The sequence below is a fragment of the Cherax quadricarinatus genome, chromosome 86 (assembly GCF_038502225.1).
Source record: "Cherax quadricarinatus isolate ZL_2023a chromosome 86, ASM3850222v1, whole genome shotgun sequence".
Taxonomy (NCBI): domain Eukaryota; kingdom Metazoa; phylum Arthropoda; class Malacostraca; order Decapoda; family Parastacidae; genus Cherax; species Cherax quadricarinatus.
The window spans coordinates 7407114-7429803 of NC_091377.1; the positions used below are offsets into that span (position 1 = coordinate 7407114).

Genomic DNA, 22690 nt, shown 5'->3' on the forward strand with positions numbered 1-22690 from the left:
TACTCCAGTTTTCTGTGACCTCCTTCCCTGCAACAGATTCACTCTGTTGCTACGAATGTTGCACTTCTCAGACAGAAATACGCCAAACAGAAATGACCCTCTATACAAAATCCGGGAAGTGTTTACGTATTTGAAGCAGAAATTCAGTGCATACTTTTATCCCTTCAAGAACATGGTTGTTGATGAGTCTTTGATTCTGTTCAAGGGACGCTTGTCATTCAAGCAATATATACCGAACAAACGTAATCGCTTTGGTATAAAACTTTTTATGTGTGACTGTGAGAGTGGTCTTGTGTTTGATGTTATTGTATACACCGGGAGATACACACTCGATGATGACAAACGGATGTTGGGCATTTCCGGTGATGTTGTTCGCAGGATGATGGAACCATACTTTGGCAAGGGCCATACATTGTACACAGACAACTAGCATACAAGCCCTATGCTCACTGATTTCCTACGTGTGAACAATACTGATATATGTGGAACAGTGAGAAGAAATAGAAAACATATGCCAAGGTTCAGTGGAGGCAGTGTTGAAGGTGCAGTGCAAATGTTTCATGCTAATGACATCATGGCACTGATGTGGTATGACAAATGGGACGTGACATTGCTGTCAACCATCCACAGAAATGAGATGGTACAGACAGACAGACTGAACAAGTTCAACAAAGAACCTATTGTAAAGCCAGCTGCTGTCATGGACTATACGAACAATATGCGACTAGTTGGCAAGTGTGACATGATGATAGGATTTGTTGACTGTGTGCATAGGAATTGCAAGTGGTATATAAAACTGTTTTTTCACCTTGTAGACATTGCAGTGCTCAATGCATTCAATATGTACGAAATAAAGACTGGAAAACGACAACGTTTTGCAGAATTCTCGCTGAATGTTGTCAAACAGATAGCAAGAAAGTATGGTACCACACCTGTACCTGTCCCTCAACAGCGACCTGTCACACCACAACCTGTCCCCCAACCACAGCCAGAGGGGGAAGTGCCAGACTGAATCACTCCCAACTGTCACTATCTGGTACCAATACCACCTACCCAAAAGAAGAAGAATGCCCAGAAAAAGTGTTGTGTGTGCTACCACCAAAAAACGACCCTAGCAGCAGGACACACGATTCATTTGTCACCAGTGTGGGGTGGCATTCTGTACGAATCCATGCTTCATGGAGTATCATACAGTCGTGGAGTTCTAGAAACATAAGTAGGACATGTAAATACTTGTATATAGTTGTAGATAATAGAATGTGATTCAGCCAGGTGTGCAAAATTGCCTGTCAGTGTGTACATGTGTGTTTATGGCAATATGATAATAATTTTGTATATAATATTGGTGTATAAACAACAATTGGCATTGAAAAAAAAAAAATTTGCCATAAAGCATAATTATCATATCATGAAAACCAAGAAAATTAAAAAAAAAATGGAAGAAAATGGCAAATATGTAGAATTTCTGCAAGCGGCAGTGCTCCATGTTGCCATCAGGTGATCGCCAAGTGCCAACTTCGCGGCCTCATATCTCGGTTAAGTACTGACCCTAAATTTTTTTTTATTCTATAATACTTAAAAAAATGTGCTAATTTTTTCTATAAAAAAAAAAGATTTTTTTTTTTCAAAATATTCGGGGCGCTGCGCGAGCGAACGTATATATACATTTGGACCGTTTAAGGGTTAAAGGAGGGGTTTGGGATATTGGCAGTTTGGAGGGACATCTAAGCTTTCATATCTGAGTGCCTCTGGGAAGACAGTGATTATGTACGAGTGATGATGAAAGTGTTGAATGATGATGAAATTTTTTTCTTTCTTTTTGGGTTTTTCTTTCTTTTCGGGTCACCTTTCTCGATGGAAAACGGCTGACGTGTTTTAAAAAAAAAATAATAATAATCTTTACTTCTACAAGTTCATGTACAACATATACAAAACTGGTTAGACTCTTCCATTCAGATGTTTACCTGGAGTTTACCTGGAGAGAGTTCCGGGGGTCAACGCCCCCACGGCCCGGTCTGTGACCAGGCCTCCTGGTGGATCAGAGCCTGATCAACCAGGCTGTTGCTGCTGGCTGCACGCAAACCAACGTACGAGCCACAGCCCGGCTGATCCGGAATGTTGTATACTTTATATTTTTTAGTAAATCTTTTCATTTCTATTATTCAGATACTCCCTTATTTGTTAATATCTTCAACTTTACATCACTCTGCTTGTCTAATTTACTAAGAAGCCTTCAATGTGGTACCATATCAAAAGCCATCTTACTCTTGGAATATGTAGTTGACCCCTCTCTATTTCCTGTCTTACCTCTCAGGTCATTAATCAGGTATACAGCATGTGGCTCATGTACCATGTAAGTGAATGAATATGTGAAATATGGATGGGCTCCACAATGGATGATGTGTATATAACTTACTTAGGTTATACCCATAAAATCCTAAACTTGCTGGTCTTTAATATCTGTGTGTTCCTGATGTCTGACTCTCCATACCAAAAAATAAGAGATAAATACAGAATTTGACTGGCAATGATAATATATCTACTACACTTCAAACTACTCTCACTAAAGGTTTGTTTTATTTAATTTTTTTGTAAGAGAGACAGCATTTAAACTCTCAGAATTAGTCCTTAGGACATAACTAAGGGTTAAAATGGTCTATAATACCTAAGGAATAGTAATTCAACATGTGACAGTAAAAATATAAATGCATGCATCCAATATTTACAATAACATTTGCAAGACATGATACTGTACTCATTATATTAATTTAAAAGTAAACAATGGTCTAAAAGTACCTATTTTCTGCTCGTATATTTCCTACTGAAGACAAAAATCATTTAACTTACAAAACCAAATCATGGCACACTGCAACAACAATAAGATAATTTTAAGATATAGTAAGGAAATTTGAAATCTGAATAAGAGGCAGCAAACAGGTAGAAATTTCCAACAAATAGATCTGAATATGGAAGAAAGCAAATGTACGCACTCTGAACAAGGCAATACACACCCAAAGTATGATCATGCTGACATCAAGGTCACCCAACAAATTAATATTCACCAACTAGTAGCTGTTAACATGTTTAGATCACATACCTAATGAGGACAGTCATTTACAATTCAATAGTTTTTCCTTCAAGAAAGCTTGAGCAGGCAATGAAAGCTCAAAGAAAATTATAACACAGCACTAGTTGGTGAGTGGTTGTTGGTGATGGTGATACCGGTAGCTAGAACACCTACCCAACTCATGGAGGGATGGGAAGTGTGGTGCTAGAACTAGTCAAAAAGAAAGATATACCCGTTAGTCTGGTACTGGGTGGAAATCCGCTGCTACAATTCATACCTCTTAACAGCAGCCTTTTAATAATTTATTTCAATAGCCAATACAAAAAACTCTTATTTACATCCTATCTCTTAGTGAACTGTCACGAAAAATGTTTAAATGTCAAGAACTGTGGTGCTTTGTTCGTGAAATGTTAGTAGCAGCTAAGCGCTGAAGATGAACACACAGGCTATGCAAGGACACAATATAAAAATTGTCATTAGCAGTGCAGTACAAGAGGCCACCAGCTTACTAATCCAAAGTTACAAACACCTGCACTTACAAATGGCACACTTAGAAAAAAAAAAAATTATAGTAACTAATTCACAATACAAACATATGTGAAACATATCCCTCATTTGTACTATGTATTATTTTCTTAACAAACAACTATTTTGCAAGCTAAAATACCAGGAAACAACTCATTTTAAAGTGGAAACACCAGAAACACTAGTCTGTCTACTGCACCACCAGGAACAACTAGTTTGTAAATTGCAACCCCATGAATGCAACTTGCTTGCAAGCTGGAGACCTCCTGTATTTTTACTTTCCATTTTAAATTTGACTTATCCTGTAAATGAAGAGAAACAAATATACATAATATAAAATAACTGCTTGGCAAGTCAATCACTCAAATGATGCAAAGTTCATCTCTTTCAAAACTTGAAGATTATAGTATTAAAAGTCTTGAGGTTATATCCACTCAATATTTCCAACGATAAATTACCTTTATAATCAAACCTCTTTTAGAGATCAGTACTCATTCAAATTTGAAACTGCAATACGCAAAGCACACAGGAAGAAATTCTTAGAAACGTTCATGCAATGATCATTCAACATCAATCATCAATTAGGAGATTTGCAATTAACTTTGTCTTATTTAAATTTTTGCATTCATGATTTTATCTTTCATTTTTAAATGAATAATTGGGTAATGTATATATATCGGTGCCATGCTTCACCAATAATAAAAAGTTTAAACACAGAATAATAAGTTATACAAACTTACTGTCAAAAGATGCGAAGAGCTCAGGCATGTCATCCATACTGACCATACTCTTGAGACCAAATTTAGGACCTTCTTTATATTGTGCTCTCTTCTGGGCCTGATGATTAGATGTTGGTGCCAGACCCCCTATGTTGAGCAAGTTCATCTGTTGCTGCTGCTGTTGGTGTTGCTGCTGTTGCTGTTGCTGCGACTGTTGCTGTGTCTGTTGCTCTGGTTGCTGCTGTGGTTGCTGCTGTGATTGCTGCTGAGGCTGTTGTTGCTGCTGCAGGAGTAGTTGCTGTTGTTGCGGATTACTGGAACTCCCCACCGCACCTGATATCTGAGGTGCACTTTGTTGAGTTGAGATAGACAAAGGTTGTTGATTTAATGGTCGCCAAGCAAAATCCATTGATGGCCGCCTGAGAAACGAAATTCAGAACATATTTACTATCTAAGCAAATTTTAAAAATGCGATATGATGCCTAGTGTTTGCAATTCACAATTTTATATATTGTATTTTTTTTCGTTTTACTTAATGAAGCGAATTTTTCAGATGCAGTACAAGCATACCTCGTTAATATGGCACTTTTCAATTATATTCATGTTCATTATATTCGGCATTTGCCTTGCTCTTAAGATGGTTTTCAGCAATTTTCAAAAAATGTATATTATTTTTACTTTTGCATAAGTTTTTTAAACCTAGTGCTATAGCACACTTAATAAATTTAGTGTAAACTTGTTTTTATGTTTTTATATGCTCTGACAAGTGAAAAAAGGCTGCAGTTTGCTTTAAGGCGGCAGACAGGAACTTAACTTGCCGTATTAGTGAGGTAGTCCTGTATATCATAAACGAAAATTATTTACGTAAAATTTCTTTGCCATATAAATTTGGTGAAATACTGTATTAAATAATCCTTTCAATCCTTAAGTAATTACAGTATTTTGAGATAATGATCAAAATAAACAATAATGATTACAACACTGATAAAATATAAATTTGACGACAATAAACACTGGGAAATGAAACATCAAAACACTTGGGTGGCAAACTTTGAACTGTGTCAGGTGTGACAAGTGTCATGTGACCAGTGTGTCAGTTGTGACCAGTGTGTCAGGTGTGACAAGTGTCATGTGACCTGCATGTCTGGTGTGAAAAATGTCATGTGACCAGTATGTCAGGTGTGACAAATGTCATGTGACCAGTGTGTCAGGAGTGACAAATGTCATATGACCAGTGTGTCAGGAGTGACAAGTGTCATGTGACCTGTGTCAGGAGTGACAAGTGTCATGTGACCAGTGTGTCAGGAGTGATGAGTGTCATGTGACCAGTATGTCAGGTGTGACAAATATCATGTGACCAGTGTGTCAGGAGGGACATGCGTCATGTGACCAGTGTGTCAAATGTAAGAAGCGTCATGTGAAGTGTCATTTGTGACACATGACCAGTATGTCAAGGATAACAGGCATCATAATGTGACCACTGTCAGGGGTGACAAGTGTCATAATATTACCAGTGTGCTGGGAGGGTGACAAGTGTCATAATATTACCAGTGTGCTGGGGTGACAAGTGTCATAATACTACCAGTGTGCCGGGGTGACAAGTGTCATAATATTACCAGTGTGCTGGGGTGACAAGTGTCATAATATTACCAGTGTGCTGGGGTGACAAGTGTCATAATATTACCAGTGTGCTGGGGGGTGACAAGTGTCATAATATTACCAGTGTGCTGGGGGGTGACAAGTATCTTAATACAGTGGACCCCCGCATAACGATTACCTCCGAATGCGACCAATTATGTAAGTGTATTTATGTAAGTGCATTTGTACGTGTATGTTTGGGGGTCTGAAATGGACTAATCTATTTCACAATATTTCTTATGGGAACAAATTCGGTCAGTACTGGCACCTGAACATACTTCTGGAGTGAAAAAATATCGTTAACCGGGGGTCCACTGTATTACCAGTGTGCCAGGGGAAGTGAAAAGTGTCATAATATTACCAGTGTGCCAGGGGAAGTGACAAGTGTCATAATATTACCAGTGTGCCGGGGGAAGTGACAAGTGTCATAATATTACCAGTGTGCTGGGGTGACAAGTGTCATAATATTACCAGTGTGCTGGGGGAGTGACAAGTGTCATAATATTACCAGTGTGCTGGGGGAGTGACAAGTGTCATAATATTACCAGTGTGCTGGGGGAGTGACAAGTGTCATAATATTACCAGTGTGCTGGGGGAGTGACAAGTGTCATAATATTACCAGTGTGCCAGGGGAGTGACAAGTGTCATATTACCACCAGTGTGCTGGAGGGTGACAAGTGTCATAATATTACCAGTGTGCCAGGGGAGTGACAAGTGTCATAATATTACCAGTTTGCCGGGGTGACAAGTGTCATAATATTACCAGTGTGCTGGGGGAGTGACAAGTGTCATAATATTACCAGTGTGCCGGGGGAGTGACAAGTGTCATAATATTACCAGTGTGCCAGGGGAGTGACAAGTGTCATAATATTACCAGTGTGCCGGGGGAGTGACAAGTGTCATAATATTACCAGTGTACCCATGGAGTGACAAGTGTCATAATATTACCAGTGTGCCGGGGGAGTGACAAGTGTCATAATATTACCAGTGTGCCCGTGGAGTGACAGGTGTCATAATGTTACCAGTGTGCCAGGGGGGGGGTGACAAGTGTCATAATATTACTAGTGTGCCGGGGTGACAAGTGTCATAATACTACCAGTGTGCCGGGGTGACAAGTGTCATAATGTTACCAGTGTGCCGGGGTGACAAGTGTCATAATACTACCAGTGTGCCGGGGTGACAAGTGTCATAATATTACCAGTGTGCCGGGGTGACAAGTGTCATAATATTACCATTGTGCCGGGGTGACAAGTATCATAATATTACCAGTGTGCCGGGGGAGTGACAAGTGTCATAATACAGTGGACCCCCGGTTAACGATATTTTTTCACTCCGGAAGTATGTTCAGGTTCCAGTACTGACCGAATTTGTTCCCATAAGGAATATTGTGAAGTACATTAGTCCATTTCAGACCCCCAAACATACACGTACAAACGCACTTACGTAAATACACTTACATAATTGGTCGCATTCGGAGGTAATCGTTACGCGGGGGTCCACTGTATTACCAGTGTGCTGGGGGGTGACAAGTGTCATAATATTACCAGTGTGCTGGGGGGTGACAAGTGTCATAATATTACCAGTGTGCTGGGGGGTGACAAGTGTCATAATATTACCAGTGTGCTGGGGGGTGACAAGTATCATAATATTACCAGTGTGCTGAGGGGTAACAAGTGTCATAATATTACCAGTGTGCTGGGGGGTGACAAGTATCATAATATTACCAGTGTGCTGGGGGGTGACAAGTATCATAATATTACCAGTGTGCTGGGGGGGGTGACAAGTATCATAATATTACCAATATTTTAATTACTCGAGATGTGTAATAATCATTTAAGTTTACATGAAGAATTATTCCACTTTACATTCTTTGAAAGCATTTCTTTTAAGAATGGAGAAAAAATCTTTTGGAATTACTTGGCCTAAAACATTACTATATTTTCACATGGAGCCCCAATTATAATATCTTTGATAGACCATTGTATTGTGCAAACAAGTGAGCAACAATAGTAAGCCTCAATACATTGTACCTTTAAATGGCCAAAATCTACTGAATAAATCTACTACCTTTGATGAGTTTTGAGAGTCTTTCTATTCCCAGAGCCTGGCCATGGGCCAGGCTGTTGCTGCTAGTGGCCCACTGCCCCACATTTCCATCACAGCCTGGTTGATCTGGTATTTGGTGTAGATACTTGTCCAGTTTCCTCTTGAAGACTTCTATGTGTCCCAGCAGTGTTTCTGATATCCTCTGGTAGGATCTGAATAATCTTGGGCCATGGTTGTTGTTACAGTGTTCCCTTATTGTGACCACCACACCCCTGCTTTTTGCTGGGTTTATTTTACACTTCTTCCCATATCTCTCACTCCAGTATTTTGTTATGGCAGTCTGCAGATTTGGGACCAGGACCTCAAGTACTTTCTAGGTATATACATACAGTAATATCATGGACCTTTCTCCCCTCCACTCCAGTGAGTACTTATTTAAGACTTTAACCAGTTCCCAGTAATTTAAATGCTTTACTGGCTCTATGTGGGTCATAAATGATCTCTGCATTTGTTCAAGCTCTGATATTTCTCCTGTCCTGAATGGGGCCATCAACACTGAGCAATATTACAAATGAGGGACCACAAGTGATTTGAAAAGTGTCAACACTGGCATTATTTCCCTTGCTCTGAAGACTCTCATTACCCACCCTGCCATTCTCCTGGCTAGTGTGACCTTCATCTTATTTTCTTTGAAAGAAAGGTCAGCTGACACAGTTATTCCCAAGCCTTTCATGTGTTCCTTTCATTCTATTTGATGATCCTCTTGAGTTTTGTATATGGTGTTCCTTTTGAGTTCTTCATTCTTTCCATACTGGAACTTATCATCATTGAACGTCATGTTGTTCTCCATTGCCCACTGTAAAACCCTGCTTATATATTCCTGTAATTTTTCAGTGTCTTTTACTGAAGTGACTTTCATGCTTATTTTAGTGTCATCTACAAATGATGATACAAAACTGTGATAGTTGTTTATATCTATGTCTGTTAATAGGATGAGAAACAGCAGAGGTGCTAGGACAGTGCCTTGGGGTACTGACCTTCTTACATCACTCGCTGATGCTGGATTTTGCTCTGTTTACTACTACTGTTTTGTGTTCTGTGTATTAGCAACCCAAAAATCTATCTGCCCACCTTCCCCATAATGCCTATGCCCCTCATTTTGTGCAATCACCCCACAATCACATGTGTCAAATACCTCTGTGTATATCACATCTGCATTTTGGGTAAATCTACTTGGAAATTCTACTGGATAACTCTACTTGGAAAATCTACTGGATAATTCTACAATCTCTTTTATTAGTGTTTGAACAATCCCTCTATATTAGTCTTTTGAACAATCCCCTCTATTAATCTTCTGAACAATCTCCCTCTATTAGTCTTCTGAACAATCTCCTTCTATTAGTCTTTTGAACAATCTCCTTCTATTAGTCTTTTGAACAATTCTTTTTTATTAAACTCTGGAACAATTCCTCTTTATTAGTCATTTGAGCAGTCTCCCTGTATTACTCTTTTGAACAATCCCTCTTTATTAGTGTGATATATCAAGGGTTGACTGTATTGATCATAGTCAGTGGGAAGCTCTGAACTCTTAAGGTCTTACAGTTCCTGGAGACTGAGAGGTAACTGCATTATCTGAGGTGACTCCTATTTTTTGGATCACAATCCCTACAACAATATCAGCTGTCAGCTCCTCCTTGAAGGAGTACCAGTGTGGCAGTTGCTACCTTCTTGAAGGAACTGCCACAGCACTCCTTCTTGAAGAAGTATCAATGTGGTAACTGCTTCCTTCTTGAAGGAACTGCCACAGCACACCTCTCAGTACCTCCTTGAAGAAGTATCAGTGTGGCAGCTGTTACCTTCTTGAAGGAACTGCCACATCAATACTGCACAGAATTGGAGTCTATCTCAGGGACCCTGATTTTGAATGCGCAGTTGCAAAGGTTTTCATTTAAGAACATAAGAACGAAGGAACACTGCAGAAGGCCTACTGGCCCATGCGAGGCAGGTCCAAGTCTCCTACCGGCTTAAGCCAATGCACCCAACCTAGTCAGGTCAGGTCACATTGACTTAAGGGAGGAACACGGCAACACGGCAAATCCCCCAACTTTGGTCAGCAGTTATCCAAGACATATTTTTTTTTTAACATTACTAAGACCACCATGGCATAAAAATAACATGCATTCAAATTATCTTGAGTTTAAGAAATTTTAAAAGTGCCTCATCAAAAGGTCAGGAAATTGTTGATTAAAAACCAATGGAATGAGGTGATCCAAAAAAGAAGAAACGCCTTCATCACTCGCTCCATCACTCGCTCCATCACTGTTTTGCCAGAAGCAAGACAGTGATGGAGTTAGAGCTTATTAAGGCTATACTAAGTATTCTTTACAAATCTATGGCTGATATTATAAATGGGAACTCCTCTAGTAGTGGCTTTCTTTTATGCCTAACAATGTTTTATTACATGTAAACTAGATTATCTCTGTACAGCATAATAGAAATAAAAATCTGACTTTGAATTCTAATTTGACCAACTATATAATACAATTCTCACAACCCAGAACTCACACTGCTAAAATCTTGTAACCCGCGAGTCATACTGACAACCCACAACTCACAATTACATATTCATTATATCCAATCCAGGGAACACCAAATAAATATATTTTAACAATCAATGATGAAAAACAATTACATAATCATGAGAGAATAAAACAGATATATAGTCATAAGAAAATGCACAATCATTAGAGAGAATATAATTAAAAAAATATGCAATAATAAATTCTTTTGCTTTAATATCCATAGTCAACCTAAGAATTACTGAATATGGAACTGTAAATAAAATTATGAGACATGAAATATAACATCCATAAAGATACATTGTTAATACCTATATGCAATGATGTAATATAAGAGAGAATGAGGTTAATATTTTAATAATTTTATATTAATGACCTGAAAAACACAACATTTAATAAAGTCAGATAAAGGGGGGTGAAATTTAAGAGATCTGAGAGTATTGCATGCCCAAAGAATTCAAGCTTAACCCAAACTGCAAGCATCAAAGCACCAAGCCAAATGACAACACTTGAGAGACAGTGATGCCCATTCACTACCTGCTTACCCTGGGTGGAATATAGGTATGCCTTTCCTCTCCTCCTTGTCACTACCCAAGCTGGATTGTTTGCGGTAAAAAACAGAGTGCGCTACACGGTACCCCTCAAGGGAGCCTGGGGGGGTACCCAGCTCCGTAACATCCCTCACCGAGTTCGTGGAATCGGAGGGAGAGCGAGCGAAAAGCCCACTACTGAAGTCAACCAGGTATTTGGGCGAACTGAAGTAACAAGACAGAAGTCCATGCTAGGCTATCCTGGGTTACAGGCAGTTGCAAAATGTGTAATGTCTTGTATGATTAAAAAAATTTAAAACTGACTTAAAAAATAAGGTTGTAATAATATATATGTATATATATAGTATACTATATAACAATACTGCAACTAGCCGGAGATCAAACCCGCGATATTTTAACCAGCTTCACTCCTAGGAAGCCCGCCAAAATCCACGAAGCCTTAGTTCAATGTATCATTATGCTTGGTGGAACAGTGGACTAAGGCATCATGGATTTTGGTGCGCTTCCCAGGAGTGAGGCTGGTTAAAATATCGTGGGTTCGATCCCCTGATAGTCACAGTACTGTTATAATGTTAAAACTACTTTGTTCTGTGGATGCATTAATATACAGTGGACCCCCGACTTACGAACAGCTCCCAAGTCGAACAATTATGTAAGTGTATTTTTGGGGGTCTGAAATGGACTAATCTAATTTACAATATTCCTTATGGGAGCAAATTCATTCGGTAACAGCACCTGAACAGCCTTCTGGAACGAATTAATATCGTAAGTCGGGGGTCCACTGTATATATATACATTCTTCTTCTTTCAACAAACCAGCCATATCCCACTGAAGCAGGGTGGCCCAAAAAAAGAATGAAAGTTTCTCTTTTTAACTTTAGTAACACAGACAGAAGAAGGGGTTACTAGCCTCTTGCTCCTGGCACATTAGTCGCCTCTTATGACACGCATGGCATATATATATATGCATATACAATGGACTCCCGCCTTACGAACGCATCACCTAATGTTCAATCCGCCACATGAAGCATTTGAACGCAAAACTTTTGCCTCGCCTCATGATAAAAAACTTGCCTTATGTGATTCGTCCGGGACGCGTCCCATGCGTGGCCTCAGCTGCCCCGTGGGTGCCAGTGTTTACAAGCCAGCCAGTGCAGTCACATCTAAGCATACATTTGGTACATTTCATATTATCACAGTGTTTTTAGTGCTTGTAGCTGCAAAATAAGTCACCATGGGCCCCAAGAAAGCTTCTAGTGCCAACCCTGTGGTAAAATGGGTGAAAATTACTATGGAAATGAAGAAAGAGATAATTACTAATACGAAAGTGGAGTGCGTCTCTCGGAGCTGGCCAGGTTGTATACCAAACCCCAATCAACCATCGCTACTATCTTGGCCAACAAAACGGCAATCAAGGAAGCTATTCTTGTAAAAGGTGCAAGTTTGTTTTCAAAACAGAGATCGCAAGTGATAGAAGATGTTGAGAGACTGTTATTGGTGTGGATAAACGAAAAACAGATAGCAGGAGATAGCATTTCTCACATGATCATATGTGAAAAGGCTAGGAAGTTGCATGGCAATTCAATTAGAAAAATGCCTGCAACTAGTGGTGATGTGAGTGAATTTAAGGCCAGCAAAGGTTGGTTTGAGAGATTTAAGAATTGTAGTGGCATACATAGTGTGATAAGGCATGGTGAGGCTGCCAGTATGGACCAAAAAGCAGCTGAAAAATATGTGAAGGAATTCAAGGAGTGTATAGACAGTGAAGAATTGAAACCTGAACAAGTGTTTAATTGCGACAAAGCAGGCCTGTTTTGGAAGAAATTGCCAAGCAGGACCTACATTACTCAGGAGGAAAAGGCACTTCCAGGACATAAGCCTATGAAAGACAGGCTTACTCTTCTGATGTGTGCTAATGCTAGTGGTGATTGCAAAGTGAAGCTTTTATTGGTGTATCACTCTGAAACTCCCAGAGTGTTCAGGCAAAACAATGTGGTCAAGGCTAATTTGTGTGTGCTGTGGAGGGCAAACGTAAGGTATGGGTCACTAGGGACTTTTTCTATGACTGGTTACACCATGCATTTGCCCTCAATGTGAAAAATTACCTAATGGAAAAGAAATTGGACCTTAAGTGCCTCCTGGTATTAGACAATGCTCCTGGTCATCCTTCAGACTTGGCAGAGTGACTTTCTGGGGACATGAGCTTCATTAAGGTCAAGTTTTTGCCTCCTAATACCACTCCTCTCCTGCAGCCCATGGACCAGCAGGTCATTTCAAACTTCAAAAAACTCTACACAAAAGCTGTTTCAAAAGTGCTTTGAAGTGACCTCAGACACTCAATTGACTCTAAGAGAGTTTTGGAAAGATTACTTTAGTATCCTCAGTTGTGTAAACCTTATAGGTAAGGCTTAGGAGGGAGTGATTAAGAGGACCTTGAACTCTGCTTGGAAGAAACTGTGGCCACAATGTGTAGAAGAAAGGGATTTTGAAGGGTTTGAGGCTAACCCTGAGAAGCGTATGCCAGTTGTGGAATCCAATGTGGCATTGGGGAAGTCCTTGCGGTTGGAAGTTAGTGGGGAGGATGTGGAAGAGTTGGTGGAGGAGGACAATGAAGAACTAACTACTGATGAGCTGCAAGATCATCTTCAACAGCAAGAGGCCAGACCTGAGGAAACTGCTTCAGAGGAGGGGAGAGAGAAATTGAGGAAGTTGCCTACTTCAAAGATTAAGGAAATGTGTGCAAAGTGGGTTGAACTGCAAACCTTTGCGGATGAAAATCACCCTGACACAGCTACTGCAAGCCGTGTTGGCAACCTGTACAATGACAATGTTATGGCCCATTTTAGGAAAGTCTTAAAGGAATGGCATTTTTCTAATTGAATTGCCATGCAACTTCCTAGCCTTTTCACATATGATCGTGTGAGAAATGCTATCTCCTGCTATCTGTTTTTCGTTTATCCACACCAATAACAGTCTCTCAACATCTTCTATCACTTGAGATCTGTTTTGAAAACAAACTTGCACCTTTTACAAGAATAGCTTCCTTGATTGCCGTTTTGTTGGCCAAGATAGTAGTGGTGGTTGATTGGGGTTTGGTATACAACCTGGCCAGCTCCAAGACACACACTCCACTTTCGTACTTAGCTATTATCTCTTTCTTCATTTCCATAGTAATTTTCACCCTTTTTACCACAGGGTTGGCACTAGGAGCTTTCTTGGGGCCCATGGTGACTTATTTTGCAGCTGCAAGCACTAAAATCATTGTGATAGTATGAAATGTACCAAATGTATGCTTAGATGCGACTGCACTGGCTGGCTTGTAAACATTGGCAGGCACGGGGCAGCTGAGGCCATGCGGGACGCGTCCCGGATGAATCATGTGAGGCAAGCTTTTTATCATGAGGCGAAGCAAAATTTGTGTTCAAATGCTTCGTATGGCGGATTTAACGTAACGCGATGCGTTCGTAAGGCAGGGGTCCACTGTGTATATATTCTTCTTTCAACACACCGGCCGTATCCCACCGAGGCGGGGTGGCCCAAAAGGAAAAACGAAAGTTTCTCCTTTTACATTTAGTAATATATACAGGAGAAGAGGTTACTAGCCCCTTGCTCCCGGTATTTTAGTTGCCTCTTACAACACGCATGACTTACGGAAGACGAATTCTGTTCCACTTCCCCATGGAGATAAGAGGAAATAAACAAGAACAAGAACTAGTAAGAAAATAGAAGAAACCTCAGAGTGGTGTGTATATATAGGCTTGTACATATATGTGTAGTGTGACCTAAGTGTAAGAAGAAGTAGCAAGATGTACCTGAAGTCTTGCATGTTTATGAGACAGAAAAGACACACTAGTAATCCTACCATCATGTAAAACAATGACAGACTTTTATTTTACACTCACTTGGCAGAACAGTAGTCTAGAACAAAAGCCTGTCATTGTTTTACATGATGGTAGGATTGCTGGTGTCTTTTTTCTGTCTCATAAACATGCAAGATTTCAGGTACGTCTTGCTACTTCTATTTACACTTAGGTCACACTACACATACATGTACAAGCATATATATACACACCCCTCTGGGTTTTCTTCTATTTTCTTACTAGTTCTTGTTCTTGTTTATTTCCTGTTATCTCCATGGGGAAGTGGAACAGAATTCTTCCTCCGTAAGCCATGCATGTCGTAAGAGGCGACTAAAATGCCGGGAGCAAGGGGCTAGTAACTCCTTCTCCTGTATATATTACTAAATTTAAAAGGAGAAACTTTTGTTTTTCCTTTTGGGCCACCCCACCTCAGTGGGATATGGCTGGTACGTTGAAAGAAAGAAAGAATATTGTAGGTAGTAGGTTGGTAGACAGCAACCGCCCAGGGAGGTACTACCGTCCTGCCACGTGAGTGTAAAATGAAAGCCTGTAATTGTTTTACATGATGGTAGGATTGCTGGTGTCTTTTGACTGTCTCATAAATATGCAAGATTTCAGGTATGTCTTGCTACTTCTACTTACACTTAGGTCACACTATATATACACATACAAGCATATATATACACACCTCTCTGGGTTTTCTTCTATTTTCTTTCTAGTTCTTGTTCTTGTTCATTTCCTCTTATCTCCATGGGGAAGTGGAACAGAATTCTTCCTCTGTAAGCCATGCATGTTGTAAGAGGCGACTAAAATGCCGGGAGCAAGGGGCTAGTAACCCCTTCTGCATAAATTACTAAATTTAAAAAGAGAAACTTTTGTTTTTCTTTTTGGGCCACCCTGCCTTGGTGGGATACGGCCGGTTTGTTGAGAAACAATATATATATTTATTTATTTATTTATTTTAGTCATTAGTCAAGTGAAGATTTTATAAGAATTTGAATATTAGGAGTAAATTTGCAGTTGTATTTTTGATATTTCATACAAGACATTTTCATTCAAAAATTGCTTCAAGCATGCAAAAGCCTACCATCCATTTAAACCAGAAGAATGAGGCTGTCAAAAACCTTATTTACACGGAGCTTAGTCTAATCTTCAATAATAAATAAAAGTGTCTACATCAAAATTTATTACTGCTAAATATCATACAGAGAGAGAGTAAACTTGACATATTACACTAATATTGCATCAACAGCAATGAGCAAAGTCTGCCATATTCTAGTACAATATTCACTCAATGTGAGGTCCCATTTAGTTTTTAATAAAAACACTGCCAATTATTAAAAAATTATATTTATACAAGACCTATGGAATAATTTATATTCATTAATATCTGCTGGACACTATTAAATAATGCTTCTTTAAAAGCTCTGAGGCTAATCTGTATCCACCAATTTCAACTAATTCTTTGAGTACCATAATTATGAAAAGTTCTTAATGGTGTAATTATCTCTTACAAACTTCATAGCAAGTAAATTACTAAACTTGAGGTCAGAAAGAAGCTTAGACCAACATGAGATCAATGTATTTGCAGTATAATTTCTCGGTTAATTAACAGAATAAAGAAAATAGATTTAGCCAATCATACATGATACACTATGAAAGGTTGAGAGTGGACAGAGATCATTGTTTACATGTGTTACAAACCTACTACAGTATGCAAAATATCAAACTATTAATCAATGATATTCAACTTTAATGTCTCAATACGTCTAGAATTACTCAAACCATGAGTTTTTTTCAGGTTCATATACTGTAATTGTATAAAATTCTATTAAAGGTAACCTTCAGTAACAAAGCCTAAAGTTTCAAGGTAATTAACTCAATTTAGGCATAGGGATGATAGGTAGCTTGCCCGAAATGCTCTGCATAACTATGGACTTTCTGCATGTTCTTGAGTGTTGCTCATTTCTGTATAAACAATGTATCATGTTGAAATAAACTTGTACCATACGGGTGCTCCTCGACTTAGGATTACATTGACGAACCCATTGTAAGTCAAAAATATTTTAAGTCAAAAGAATCGTAAGTCGAAAATTAATTTTTTTTTTCCAACAAATCGGCAGTCTCCCACCGAGGCAAGGTGACCCAAAAAGAAAGAAAATCCCCAAAAGAAAATACTTTCACAATCATTCAACATTTTCACCTCACTCATACATAATCACTCTCCTTGCAGAGGCGCTCAGATATGACAGTACAGAAGTCCCTCCAAACTAAAATTAATATATGCTAAATAAACAAGTAAATAAATAACTACTGTCACTGAATAAGTAAATAAACAAATAATTGCTGTAACTAAATACCAGTAATGAAAATTACAAAAAATGTATACAAGTTACAGACTTGCCACCTTCATGCTAGGTAATTAACTCAAGTTTCATCTCCAAAGTAATAATTTTTGTACCATCGTAAGTTGAAGAGCGCCTGTATTGTATCGGTCAGAAAACAAACTGAATGAGTAAAGAACACAGAGGAAACCATGAGATGACCTCTTGGTTTCTCCCTCCAAGCTAGTTTTAGCTGGTAACGGTGAGCCTGCTGATGAAGACCAGTAAAGAATGTATTTAATGATAATTTTAAGTGAAGGACATTACATTCAATACTGTAATAATGGGCATGTGATAATGTGTCTCGGCAAGAAGAAGAATTGCTGCAGACAAAGAAAATATTGAGTCTTGATGAAAATTAATAGATGTCATGGACAACCTCGATTGTAGCTTGTGTCCTAGTGTATTTTTTTTTTTTTTAACATATCGGCCATTTCCTACCAAGGCAGGGTGACCCATCACTGTCTTGCTGGAGGCGTGCTAATACTACATACAGTGGACCCTCGACCAGCGATGGCATCGATTAACGATAAATCTGACTAGCGATACATTTTATCGCAAAAATTTTGCCTCGATTAGTGCTAAAAAACTCGACCAACACTATTCGTTCCATCTGAGACGCGTCCACTTCTGGCCAGTGTTTACAAGCCAGCCAGCCACCGCGGTCGCTTCCAAGCATACAATCGGAACATTTCATATTATCACAGCCTTTTTAGTGATTGCACTTGCAAAATAAGTCACCATGGGCCCCAAGAAAGCTTCTAGTGCCAACCCTACAGCAAAAAGGGTGAGAATTACTATGGATATGAAGAAAGAGATCATTGCTAAGTATGAAAGTGGAGTGCATGTCTCCGAGCTGGCCAGGCTGTACACAAAACCCCAATCAACCATCGCTACTATTGTGGCCAAGAAAACGGCAATCAAGGAAGCTGTTCTTGCCAAAGGTGCAACTATGTTTTCGAAACTGAGATCGCAAGTGATAGAAGATGTTGAGAGACTGTTATTGGTATGGATAAACGAAAAACAGATAGCAGGAGATAGCATCTCTCAAGCGATCATATGTGAAAAGGCTAGGAAGTTGCTTGACGATTTAATTAGAAAAATGCCAGCAACTAGTAGTGATGTGAGTGAATTTAAGGCCAGCAAAGGTTGGTTTGAGAGATTTAAGAATCGTAGTGGCATACATAGTGTGATAAGGCATGGTGAGGCTGCCAGTTTGGACCAAAAAGCAGCTGAAAAATATGTGCAGGAATTCAAGGAGTACATAGACAGTGAAGGACTGAAACCTGAACAAGTGTTTAATGGTGACACTGACAATGTTGTGAAACACTTTAGGAATATCATAAAGGAACGGGAGGTACAGGCCTCTATGGGCAGATATGTTGTGCGACAGAGGTCCAGTGACTCTCACAGCTGGTCTTAGTGGCATTAAAAGAAGAAGGGAAGTAACCCCGAAAAAGGACTTGCCACCTCAAGTCCTAATGGAAGGGGATTCCCCTTCTAAACACTAAGACCATCAACACACTCACTCCCCTCTTCCCATTCCATCAATCATCACCAGATCTTCAATAAAGGAAAATGTCATGTAACTGTGCATGTCTTCTTCAGTTTGTGTGTATTAAAATTAATATTTCATGTGTTAATTTTTTTTTTTTTTTTCAATACTTTTGGGTGTCTTGCACGGATTAATTTGATTTCCATTATTTCTTATGGGGAAAATTAACTTGACTAACGATTATTTTGACTAACGATGAGCTCTCAGGAACGGATTAATAGCGTTAGTCGAGGGTCCACTGTACTACCAATATTAATTCTAACCTAACACTTAACTTAAACTAGCCATCTCCCACCAAGGCAGGGTGACCAAAAAAAAAACTTTGACCATCATTCAAATATAAACCTACATCTTTCAACAACTGGAGAAGAGGTTACATACTTACATATATGTATATATTTAATGATCTTAAATACATGTATATAATGTTTATTGCCCCTTGTAATCTTAAGTTAGGCTTAAGCTTACCCGAAATGCTCTGCATAAGCATGAGCTTTCTGCACATAATCAAATGTCACCCATTTCTGTATAAACACTGTATTGCATGGAAATAAACTTTGACTGTTTCTCTAACCAGTCATAACTACTACTTCTACAGTTTAAAGTATTAATGTATACTTAAAATTGTACTATTGTTCATTTAGTTACTCAATAACCTGTCTAATCTTAAGTAGTCTGTAAGCATTAGGAATAGTCTTCCTGAAATGCACCACATGCTTTTTTTTTTTTTTTTTTTTTTTTTTTTTTTTTGTGTGTGTGTGTGTGTGTGTGTGTGTGTGTGTGTGTGTGTGTTTTTTTTTTTTTTTTTTTTTTTTTTGTGTGTGTGTGTGTGTGTGTGTGTGTGTGTGCTCACCTATTTGTGGTTGCAGGGGTCGAGTCACAGCTCCTGGCCCCGCCTCTTCGCTGATTGCTACTAGGTCCTCTCTCTCCCTGCCCCATGAGCTCTATCATACCTCGCCTTAAAACTATGTATGGTTCCTGCCTCCACTACATCACTTTCTAGGCTATTCCATGGCCTGACTACTCTATGACTGAAGAAATACTTCCTAAAATCCCTTTGATTCATCTGAGTCTTCAACTTCCAATTGTGACTTCTTGTGTCTGTGTCCCATCTCTGGAACATCCCGTCTTTGTCCACCTTGTCTATTCCGCGCAGTATTTTATATGTCGTTATCATGTCTCCCCTGACCCTCCTGTCCTCCAGTGTCGTCAGGCTGATTTCCCTCAGCCTTTCTTCGTAGGACAATCCCCGTAGCTCTGGGACTAGTCTTGTTGCAAACCTTTGCACTTTCTCTAATTTCTTGATGTGCTTGACTAGGTGTGGATTCCAAACTGGTGCTGCATACTCCAGTATGGGCCTGACGTAGATGGTATACAGAGTCTTAAACGAATCCTCACTGAGGTATCGGAACGCTATCCGTAGGTTTGCCAGGCGCCCATATGCTGCAGCAGTTATCTGATTGATGTGCGCCTCAGGAGATATGCTCGGTGTTATACTCACCCCCAGATCTTTTTCCTTGAGTGAGGTTTGCAGTCTTTGGCCATCTAAACTATATTGTGTCTGCGGTCTTCTTTGCCCTTCCCCAATCTTCATGACTTTGCATTTGGCAGGGTTAAATTCAAGGAGCCAGTTGCTGGACCAGGCTTGTAGTCTGTCCAGGTCTCTTTGTAGTCCTGCCTGATCCTCGTTCGATTTGATTCTTCTCATTAACTTCGCATCATCTGCAAACAAGGACACTTCTGAGTCTATCCCTTCCGTTATGTCATTCACATATACCAAGAACAGCACAGGTCCTAGGACTGACCCCTGTGGAACCCCGCTTGTCACAGGTGCCCACTCTGACACCTCGTCGCGTACCATGACTCGTTGTTGCCTCCCTGTCAGGTATTCTCTGATCCATTGCAGTGCCTTTCCTGTGTGTGTGTGTGTGTGTGTGTGTGTTAGTTACCATTTGGTCCTAGGCACATGTCGATTAGACACTTGGCCTGTTGTATGTGCATGCATGTGTGTGTGTGTGTGTGTGTGTGTGTGTGTGTGTGTGTGTGTGTGTGTGTGTGTGTGTGTGTGTGTGTGTGTGTGTGTGTGTGTGTGTGTGTGTGTGTCTGTGTGTGTGTGTGTGTGTGTGTGTGTGTGTACTCACCTATTTGTACTCACCTATTTGTGGTTGCAGGGGTCGAGTCCTAGCTCCTGGCCCCGCCTCTTCACCGGTTGCTACTAGGCCCTCTCTCTCCCCGCTCCATGAGCTTTATCAAACCTCGTCTTAAAACTGTGCCTCTTCACTGATCGCTACTAGGTCCTCTCTCTCTCTCTCTCTCTCTCTCTCTGCTTCCAGAGCTTTGTCATACCTCATCTTAAAGCTATGTATGGTTCCTGCCTCCACTACATCACTTGCTAGGCTATTCCACTGCCTTACAACTCTATGACTGAAGAAATACTTCCTACTATCTCTCTGACTCATTTGTGTCTTCAACTTCCAATTGTGGCCTCTTGTTTCTGTGTCCCCTCCCTGGAACATCCTGTCCTTGTCCACCTTGTCTATTCCACGCAGTATTTTATATGTCGTTATCATGTCTCCCCTGACCCTCCTGTCCTCCAGTGTCGTCAGGCCGATTTCCCTTAATCTTTCTTCATAGGACATTCCCCTTAGCTCTGGAACTAACCTTGTTGCAAACCTTTGTACTTTCTCTAGTTTCTTGACGTGCTTTATCAAGTGCGGGTTCCAAACAGGTGCTGCATACTCCAGTATGGGCCTGACATACACGGTGTACAGTGTCTTGAATGATTCCTTACTAAGGTGTCGGAATGCTGTTCTCAGGTTTGCCAGGCGCCCATATGCTGCAGCAGTTATCTGATTGATGTGTGCTTCCGGAGACATGCTCGGTGTTATACTCACCCCAAGATCTTTCTCCTTGAGTGTGTGTGTGTGTGTGTGTGTGTGTGTATGTGTGTGTGTGTGTGTGTGTGTCTGTGTGTGTGTGTGTGTGTGTGTGTGTGTGTGTGTGTGTGTGTGTGTGTGTGTGTGTGTGTGTGTGTCTGTGTGTGTCTGTGTGTGTCTGTGTGTGTCTGTGTGTGTGTGTGTGTGTGTGTGTGTGTGTGTGTGTGTGTGTGTGTGTGTGTGTGTGTGTGTGTGTGTGTGTGTGTGTGTGTGTGTGTGTGTGTGCCTAATTGTGGTTGCAGGGGCCAAGACTCAGCTGCTGGCCATGCCTCTTCACTGATCGCTACTAGGTCCTCTCTCTCTCTCTGCTTCCAGAGCTTTGTCATACCTCATCTTAAAGCTATGTATGGTTCCTGCCTCCACTACATCACTTGCTAGGCTATTCCACTTCCTGACGACTCTATGACTGAAGAAATACTTCTTAACATCCCTCTGACTCATCTGAGTCTTCAGCTTCCAATTGTGATCCCTTGTTTCTGTGTCCCCTCTCTGGAACAACCTGTCTCTGTTTACCTTATCTATTCCACGCAGCATTTTATATGTCATTATCATGTCTCCCGTGACCCGCCTGTCCTCCAATGTCGTCAGTCCAATTTCTCTCAACCTTTCTTCATAGGACATACCTCTGAGCTCTGGAACTAGCCTTGTTGCAAATCTTTGCACTTTCTCTAATTTCTTGACGTGTTTGACCAGGTGTGGGTTCCAAGCTGGAGCTGCATACTCCAGTATGGGCCTGATGTACACAGTGTACAGTGTCTTGAACGATTCCTTACTAAGGTATCGGAATGCATTTCTCAGGTTTGCCAGGCGCCCATATGCTGCAGCAGTTA

General features: G+C 40.2%; 1 protein-coding gene across 5 annotated transcripts in view; it reads right to left on the reverse strand.

The window, feature by feature from the left end:
* Nucleotides 1-22690, reverse strand: part of LOC128703002 (uncharacterized) — an 805350-nt gene that overhangs the window by 73920 nt on the left and 708740 nt on the right. For 3 of the 5 annotated variants that reach the window (XM_053797525.2, XM_053797522.2, XM_053797524.2), the window contains 2 exons: nt 11120-11329; nt 4333-4730 (listed from right to left, as the gene is read on the reverse strand). In XM_053797525.2, coding sequence (XP_053653500.2) covers nt 4333-4730; nt 11120-11329 — 608 coding nt within the window. Of the gene's footprint in view, nt 1-1991; nt 3278-4332; nt 4731-11119; nt 11330-22690 lie in introns of those variants that run through there. The other 2 variants (XM_070103613.1, XM_053797523.2) reach the window with 2 other exon arrangements.